The 9662-nt window shown below is 40.3% G+C and overlaps 1 protein-coding gene across 1 annotated transcript in view; it reads right to left on the bottom strand.

Moving 5' to 3' along the window:
- Positions 1 to 763: 763 nt before the first annotated feature.
- Nr2e1 (nuclear receptor subfamily 2, group E, member 1) overlaps positions 764 to 9662 on the bottom strand; it is a 19674-nt gene continuing 10775 nt past the window's right edge. The window contains exons 4-7 of the mRNA XM_013022371.1: positions 5839 to 5935; positions 5298 to 5447; positions 4949 to 5054; positions 764 to 997 (exon numbers count right to left, since the gene is read on the bottom strand). Coding sequence (XP_012877825.1) covers positions 835 to 997; positions 4949 to 5054; positions 5298 to 5447; positions 5839 to 5935 — 516 coding nt within the window. The 3' untranslated portion in view covers positions 764 to 834. The remainder of the gene's footprint in view (positions 998 to 4948; positions 5055 to 5297; positions 5448 to 5838; positions 5936 to 9662) is intronic.

A 9662-nucleotide genomic window follows, 5' to 3' on the forward strand; every position in this document is an offset into this window, starting at 1 on the left:
AGAGGACAGCAGTCTGCCTCTCCCCTCTCATCTCCACTGTATTTGGTTTTGCTGTTTTCACTCATTTCCCTCCCTTGTGTTCTTTCAGTAAAGCTCTGCTGTATTTGAGATGTTATTCAACCTGAAGTCCTGGTGAGAATCTCAGTTTTGTCCACCAATTCCTTTGACAAGTTTGCCTGGCCTATGGTATTAAAAAAAAAAAAAAGGAAGAAGAAAGGATGAAAGAAAAAGGGAAGGGGAGATACAGAAAAAGAAAAAAATCACACAATGGGAGCTACTTTTCACTTATTAACTCAGTTCTGAAGGCCACTTCATGATGTATGACAATAGCAGGGAATCTTTTGATAATACTTTTGATTTAAAACCTAACAATTATTTTTTTAAATAAATGCTCCAACGTAACACAGTTCTGAAGGCTGCCACATGATGTTATCCACAGAGCTGTTAGTCAACCAAATGTATGTGCTAACCAGGAAAACATTTAAAAGTGTGACATGTCTATCAGCTTTTGATAGCTCAGCTGAATGTCCAGATCATTCTATGGTGACCCTCCCCACATGGCCTCCTCCCAGGGCAGAAATGGTATTTTTTTGTCTTTGTTTTTGTTAGATGGTTCTGTGTTACCCCTTTTCTTCCTGGCTGCCCCATCTTGGATGAGCAGTAGGTCATAGCTACAGGAGCTGTTTTGTGTCCGTTGGTATTTTTTTTTTCCTGAAGGTTCCACACTTTTGCAGGTTTCCACTTCCTGAAAGGTTTGTTAGTTGAGGCTTGTTCCTCCACAAGTAGTAGTTCATTTGACACTGTCCCATCCTGAAGAGGCGGGGCTTGGAGAGCTTAGATATCACTGGACTTGTACATATCTGAAAGCAGTCTCGTGATTGGCACATTGCCGATGGTTTTTTTGAAAAACACTTCCTCGATGGTGGATGGGCTAATAGAACGTAAAGCTGGCAAAAGCAACAGGAGTTTTCCAAAGCGGCAAGGTTGAGTGGGGTATCTGGAAGGCGAGAAGCCATGAAAGCAATGTCAGAGCCCAACACTAACAGCAATTCATTGAGCACACATTATCTCTAGAATAGTATCCAGAGGTGGGTCTCTTAAGTCACATCCTGCCCCTGCAATAGGGTCCTGGACAAGCACTCTGTCCCCATTTCCCAGGTAGGCTACATGAGGCACAAAGATCCTAAATGACACTGCTAAAAATCACAAGGGATGGGCTGGGAATGTGGCTTAGTGGTGGAGTGCTTACCTAGCCCTAGGTTTGATTCCTTAGTAGAATAAACAGAAAAAGCCAGAATTGATGCTATGGCTCAGTGGTAAGAGTGCTAGCCTTGAGCAAAAGAAGCTCAGGGACAGTGTCCAGGCCCTGAGTTCAAACCTGAGGACTGGCCAAAAAAAAAAAAAATCACAAGGGAGTGCATTTGATTGAGAGAAAAAAAGAGAACAATTTTTAAAGAAATGATGTTAATACGTAGACAATAATTAACTGAATATTGCCATTGTAGAAAACAACCTTAGCTGATAAAGCTCATATCAGAATCCACATTTTCTAATTCTCTATGCTCTCTCACCAGGCTATTTCCCTCAAATAAAATGGCTTCTTTTTCTAAGCAATTCTCCAAATTATTATTCAGGCATTATACTTAGTCACTCTCAGGAATAATTCCACCCTTATTACATTGCAAATTAAAGACTAAGTTCTGTTGGGTGGCAGTGCCACCCAACTTTCATGTCAATGAAATTGGCACACAATTAAAGATGTGAGAAATTGCTTAACAATTTCCTCTCTTGATGTCCAACATATATCTGTACTCAGATGTGCAAGTTCTGCTGTCTTTGGAAGCCACCTCAGCTCTGTGGCCCTGATGCTTCTGCAGCCAGTGGCTGAGAGTCTCGTTATCAATGCACTGGACAAGGTCAGCCCCCTTCACAGACACAAGCCATCTAAAGCACTAAGCTCTTGAGACATGGATGCATGACTATGCCAGGCTCAATACCGGCCATAGGTACTGAAAACCAAGATAACAAAATTCCTCAGAGTGTGGTAGCTCTGTTTAAAGCCAAATTCCCACTCTGCTGACAAAATCCTGGAAAGTAACCTCCATGCTGTCTCTTAGCTGTGGGCAAATAAGAGCCTTGCTCCCCAACCACATATGAGGCTTATGACCCTCAGTGGGTCTTGGCCATCTCATTTGGCTCTTACATCACCCACATTCATGATCATCCAGGGACAGGCCACCAGACCATGTGGAATAGAAATAACAATGTGAATGGAAAGGTGAAACTCATCTACATTAAAGAAAAGCAACCACCCAAATCCTACCACTTGTTCTCCTGGCTGAACGTATCTGCAGGTTTCCTAGAAAGTAATCCCAAGTCTTGTACCTTCCTCTGACTTTGGCCACTTCCTGTGGCCAAGGCAGCTCTGTGTTTCCTTTTCTAGAATTAGACACGAGAGAAAACCCTTTCAGAGTAAGAATGGTTGCCTAGACCATCTCCACAGCTTTTGCCCATTTCCCAGGATTTCTCCAAGATGGAAATAATTCCACCCAGGAAGGATGGGTTTTGGAGACTCAATACGCAGTGATCCTGGGGATTGAACCTAGAATGCAGTGGATACTAGGCAAGTAAGTGCTCTGCAGCTGAGCTACATCCCCAGTTTGACAATGAATGCTTGGTTTCTGTGCATAGCTTGTCAACTCATCTACTCATGCACTCCTTTTATTGTCTAGCAGGAAAAAGGCAGGTTAGTCAGTCAGGAAAAATAACTGTTACTTGTGGAATTGTGTGCCACCCACAAACAATAACAATGTGTGTGTGAGTGTCTGATAGACTGCTCAAAATTATTTTTAGAATATCTATGGCCATTGTTTAAGCCATATAGCATACGTAACTAGAAACTTTCTTTCAGCTTTAACTGTGTTGCATCTGTGGCAGATCTGTGTACTCAGTCTTCAGTTCCTAGCCTATCCTTTCATCCTGGACAATAAGAGCATGCCTTATAGAGCTGGAACAATTAGCTCCACCTGCTTGTTAACTTTTCAGTTTAATTTCAGATTTTATTTTTCTAGACAGTGCTGGATGCAAGCATGTTCCTTCATATGAACTAGATAAGAAACAAGGCAGAGTGGTTTTTGTCACCTGTAAGTCTCTAGATATTAAATAACAGCTGCAGCTTACATCATGAAATAAGAATTCACATCAAAGCAAATGTGGTCCAGCCACAGATGGTCCCCTTGTTTTGAAGGTGGGAATGGGGTGGTTTCCTACCTGTGGTGGAATTCTCCCCGTTACGTTATTGGCAGTGTGGAATTTCAGGCTCTGTCAGACTTTCTTGGCTTACCTTCCAGGCACCTCACTAAATACCTCTGGCCAGGTCCTCCACCACTTCCCCAGGGAAATCTTTCCAGCATTCGAAGATCCGCTTGCGTGTCATTTTCTCCATCAATTAACACATCTAGCTCTTCCTTGCCCCCTTCCATCTCTCCCACTCCCCACTTTACTTTTCTCTCCTCGCTGGTCTGAACTGGGGTGACATTTGTTCCCACTTTCATGATAGGAAGGGGAAATACTTTTTCTTTCTGATATTTCACATCTACCTGCAGCCCCGTGCATGACAGTAACCAGCAAAGGCTTAGCTGGGCCAGTAACAGAATACCATACTACTATCAGTTTGGTATTCTTAGTGTCTCAGTGACTGTAAATATCAAAGGTCAATTATGTTGTACAAATCAGTTTTTAGTGGGGGTGGGAAGTGCCCAAATTATGTACTGCTTCATTTTGTAATTTTTTTTTGGTCTTTTCTTTTTTGGTACTGGGGATCAAACCCAAGACATTGCACATGCTAGACAAGCACTTTGCCACTGAGCTACATCCCAGCCCATCCACAAATATTAAGAGACTGCTATTTTATAATTCAACAAGGACTTTAAAATTTCAAACTGTGGTATTTATTTTGGAAACAAACATAGACACGTTTACTTAATTTAGTTTCAGTGATAATCCATGGATAGTGAAAAGATTTTATTCATTCAGCATTCAGAAGGGAATTTGGGATGGAAATAAGGACATCCTAGCAGAAGTGGTGAATGGAAATGGATAACTTGTGACTTTCCTGACCCCTTATGGGAGGGAGGCATTAATGACCTCTATCCATTTGATGCAGTTACTCCCACCAGTGTCTTTGGCCAATGTTGAGATGCATTCAGGCCTTTAAAGGTCCCTCTCAAGATTAATCTAGAGAATGAACAAGAATAGTAAGTCTATTCTAATCTCAGAGCCATCAAAGTCCAAACTTAGGAAACTAAAAAGGTTCTATTGCCTTTAGAAGCCTTTATGTATCTGAAAATGGAATCTGAATATCTGGCGGGTCCATCTCTTGATGGGCTTGCTCTGTGCTGAGCGAAGGAGAGATTTTACTGGAGTGCCAGGGTTTGAGTGTTTCTACAAATAGCCCAGGATAGAGGATTTTGCTTGGCCAGAACTAACCTAGTAGGTGTGGGGACTCAAAATAACTGGAACAGTTATGAAAAGGAATAAAGATGACCTTTCTGGAAAGTTCCCTGGTCCTATTTGTGACTTGGTATCTGAAGAAAGTCACTTTTTTTCTTCCAAGGATGATGTGTCCACTCTCTACAATATCAGTGTAACACTTTAGCCCTCATTTTTTACTCTCCCCTATCTCCATGATTTAACTGTCTTAGTTTGTCAACGTGTTCTGCCAGAACAGCTGTAAAGTGTCTGGCGATGCTTTCATTGTGATCACCTAATTTGATTTGCTCCCCTCCCTCACCCTGAGAGACAGGTGAGGACTTGGATGCTAATGAAATTAACCAACTAGCCACAGGATAATTAGTCACTAAGGTTTGAACTGGCTCTTACTGCCAGCTTACAACTTCACAAAGGAAGCAATTTTCTTAAGTACATGTTCAAGGCAAATAAGGGTCACCTGGTATGGATGTAGCTGTTGAGTGTTAGCTGAGCCTCATCTTGAAGAGCTGCAATGGCTGCAGCATTCCGGAAGCTTCTCAGTTCAGAGCCACTGTGTGTCGGAACTAGAAATGAAGGCCAGAAAACTGTGTTAGGCAGCACAAGAAATGCTATGGGAATAGAAGGTTCTGGAAGTGGGTGCCCACCAGGACAGCAGCATCCATGGTCCTTACAACCAGAGGAGATGGAGCCAGCCTGAGAGTACCAACTTCCTGAAAAACGTCGCCTTTTTTTGAGTAGCAAAACTGGAGAGGAAGAAGAGATAAGGGTGGGGGTGAGGGGTGGGAGGGGGGCTTGTGTCTGCTTACCCGCTTTGAAAGTGACAATACATTTCAGACAGGCAAATTCAGTAGCGTCTAATCGGAGCTGTCTGAACCGAGCTACCACCTCTTGTAAAGCCTGTATTTCAGATATGATCTTGTTCAGCTTCTGAGAATCTGTGTTGTCACCATTCATGCCTAGAATAAAAATATGGGATAAATATTCTAATATGAAGACATTTTCATGATTTAATATTGATTTTTGACAAAAAAATTCTTGCATATCAGTATCTATTCAATTGTCACTCTAAGATATCTGATTCCATGTAAACTGGCTATATTGTATGAAAGTTAATACAAAATCTTTTCTTGGATGATAACAAACACAGTAATTTGCATTTAAATAACAATGCAAGCAGTCATGAATACAACAAAACAACATTATTTGCATTTAAATATAGATTTATAAATGACAGGTATACTCTATTGTTCAGCAGGAATTTGTTATTCTTTACATGTTGTTCTTTTTTCAGTAATGTATTTTTATGGTAATTTCTACAACAAAGTCATTAAATTGTGCAATTCTTACCAGATACAGCCAGTAGAGTGTTAGCATCAACCGGAATGGCCCATTGTGCTATTCCTAGAACAAACAGTTCTCTCCAAGCATCTTCCAAAAGCATCAGCTGTCATACAATAGATGTATAATATAATATAGTGTGTAATTTATAAATTTATAAACAATTTCAATATGTAAATTTCCATTATTTTAAAGTCTTTTTAAATGCCTGTCTTGGTGAATCTTTTTTTTTCTGAAAAGTCTAGCTTTCCCTTATTTCCCATATTTTCTTTCTTTTTTGTTTTTAAAAGTGCCTATAGATCTGCACATGTATTTCAGGGTCAGCCATTTTAATTCCTGAAAGTTTGCTTCCCTCATGAAAAAAGGTCTTTGCATCCATCAATGTCTGACCACCTAGAAACTTCTCTGGCAATGAAATGTCACTGGCAGCTCAGCAGGTGGATTCTTCTGGCATCAAATGCCAATATTTTCCAGGTTGAGTATTTCTGACTAAGCTTTGCAGGTCTAGGTCCCTGTCATCCTGGAGGGCCGAGGGGGTTGGGCAGGGAGAGAGGAGAGATCACTAATTCCCAAGAGGCATGCGGGGGAAATCAGGGTGTAATTATGTTAATCGGGTTTTGCTGAGTTTACCTCATCTCTCTGACTGATTTTTCTGAGACTCATAAGTGGACAGCATCAAGGTGCTTGTCATTTTCATTCTCATAAAAATGTGCTACTGAATATTTAAAATGAAAAGCTGTCTTTGCCAAATTAATAAACTGGGCTCCACTTCATTGTAGTTTGCTTATTGTCAAAGGTTTCTGCCAAAAGGCTAAGTGGCAGACAGTAAGTGAATTTTATTTGGGTTAAAGAGTCTACAAATACTTGTTTTGAGGGAAAAATATACAAATTTACACACATGCAGGCACATATGCACACACGCAAGCATCCACACACACCCCATGCAAAGAGCAAAAGATAAAACCAACCAGTAACCCTGGTCAAAGATCTAACAGCCTGGAAAGCAATCTTTATTTAAAAAAAAAAAATCTTTCAAAAATCAGCCAATCCTGGATGATTTATGCCAATGAATTTCTTTCCTGGGGAGCTAAGAATCATGAAGGCTTATAACTTAAATCACAATTAGATCAAAAGGTTTAATTTTAATAATGCTTTATTTTTTCAGCTTATTGTATTAAGTATAGGAAATAATTTTAGATGCAAAATAAACAATGTCTACTCTGGCCATATTTCATTCTAGATGACTATTTTTAGCACATTGCCTAGTCTTTCTGAAGGAAATGTATTTCATATTAAAGGAAACTTTTATGCTACAATTAGAAGTGAATTAAAAAATTAAATCTTTTGTTTTTAGAACTACTTATTAAAGCTGGGGCTGTAACATGCTTATAGAGCACTTGCCTAGCATGGGTTTGATCCCCAACTCCAGAAGTGAAAAAAAATGCACAACCTTATTAGCTTATTAGCTTTTAGAGAAATTTGTCATTAATTTCTGGGAATGTATTGGTATCAGCAATGGTATCAATACTGTTTCCTCTCTTTCGAGGTTAGAAAAAATGCTGGGAAGGGCCATTTCTGATATCTCTAGCAACAAAATTTCTGGGGTTTGGTCTATTGCTATATATGTGTGGGTTTTTTTGGTTTTTTGGTTTTTGGTTTTTTGGTCAGTCATGGGGCTTGAACTCTGGGGCCTGGACGCTGTCCCTCAGCTCTTCAACTGGATTAGCTCTCTACCACTTGAGCCACAGCGCCACTTCCGGTTTTCTGAGTGGTTTATTAGAGGTAAGAGTCTCACAGCCTTTCCTGCCCAGGGTGGCTTTGAACCATGATCCTCAGTTCTCAGCCTCCTGTACAGCTAGGATTACAGGTATGATCACCAGCGCCTGCCATGATGCAAGTTTTAGCTCCACATAATTCCCCTCTCTCTGAAGGTCATTGCCCACATATGTCTATTTGTTTACAAAATCTCTAAAAGCACTTAAAGAATCAAGAAAGATGGACCTGAGGGTGTTGCTTGGTGGTAGAGTGTTTGCCTAGTATATATGAGGCCTTGAGCTTGATTCCTGGCACCACAACAAAAACAAACACGAATCAAGAACACGAATCTGCAGTTATGTGTGGTATAATCTCAATCCTTACATACAGATACATCCATGGCCAAAACAATGAGCGTCACAATGGAGGACGTAAAGCTGAGAATGTAACACTAGGACATTAGCTCTAAAATCCCATCAGAGACTAACCTTGTCAGTTCTCAGTTCTTCCTGCCTCATCCTCCTTAGCATTTTTGATTCCCAATTGTACCCCCACTGCGGGATGTTTCTCTCACTTCCAATGTTCTTAAGCAAACATCATTTACCAACAGTTTTGTTTGGCATTTGTTTTTTGAAGGGGACAGGATCTCAGTAGGTAAACAATAAATGTTGGAGAGGATGCAGGGAAAATGGAACCCTCATAGGCTGTTGGTGGGAATATGAACTAGTGCAACCATTATGAAAGTCAATATGGCAGTTCTTCAAAAAATGAAAAACAGGCCTACCTTATGGCCCCACCATACTAATATTGAGCATTTATCTGAAGGGGTATCAATCAGTATATAAGAAAGATACCTCCATGCCCATGTTTACTGGTGCTGTTCACAATAGCCAAATAGTGAAATCAGCCAAGGTGACAAACAACAGATATATGTAGATGATACATACATACCATAGAATATTACACAACCAGAAAGAACAATGAAATCATGTCATTTGTAGAAAAAAATAAAGAATGGAATTGGGGAAAACCATGTTGAGTGAGATAAGCCAAACTTAAAAAGCCAAATATCATGTTTCACTCATTTGTGGAAGCTGTGTTTAAAGACATACATATTTGTGGACATGGACATCCACCCATCCATATATATATATATGTATATATATACATAAATTTATATTCATAGAACATAATTGTAACTATGACTTTGTTTAGGGGGATGAGAAAGAAGGAAGAAGAAAGATGGAGGGTGAAAAATTTTGAAATACGTTGCAACTATGAAGATGCTGCAAGAAATCTTAGTGAGCTACTGTCAGTGGCTCACACCTGTAATCCTAGCTACTCAGGAGGCTGAGATCTGGGAACTGCACTTCAAAGCCAGTCCAGGCAGGAAAGTCCACGAGACTCTTATCTCCAATAAACTACTCAGAAAAAGCCAGACGTGATGCTTCAAGTGGTAGAGTGCTAGCCTTGAGCACAGAGACGCTCAGGGACAGAGCCCAGGCCCTGTGAGCCCCAGGACCAGCAAAAACAAACAACAACAACAAAAAAGAAATCTCAATGAAAGCTATTGATCTATGGGAAATTGAGAGACTGGAAAAGAGAAAGCAAATAGGTTATTCTGATTAAAATCTAATACATGCATATCTAAAATACCATGGTGAAATTCCTTGGGATAATTAAATCACACTAAAAATAAATGACAGAAAAGTAAAACAGGCTCTGTTGGGAGAGGTGGGTATCAGTGGGAGGAAGAAAGACTAATGGGGAGGGTGAAGGAAGAAAAATATGATCAAACTAGTTTATTTACACGTATGAAAATAGGACAATAAATTGGGTGCTGGTGGCTCACGCCTGTAATCCTAGATATTCAGGAGGCTGAGATCTGAGGATCACATTTGGAAGCCAGCCCTGGCAGGAAAGCCTGTGAGATTCTTATCTCCAATAAACTACTCACAAAAAGCTTGAAGTAGTACTGTGGCTCAAGTGCTAGAGTGCTAGTCTTGAGCACAAAGAGGCTCAGGGACAGTGTTCAAGCCCAGAGTTCAAGCCCCAGTACCAGCAATAAATAAATAAAT

This window comes from Dipodomys ordii, unplaced genomic scaffold (genome assembly GCF_000151885.1).
Source record: "Dipodomys ordii isolate 6190 unplaced genomic scaffold, Dord_2.0 Scaffold62, whole genome shotgun sequence".
Lineage (NCBI taxonomy): Eukaryota > Metazoa > Chordata > Mammalia > Rodentia > Heteromyidae > Dipodomys > Dipodomys ordii.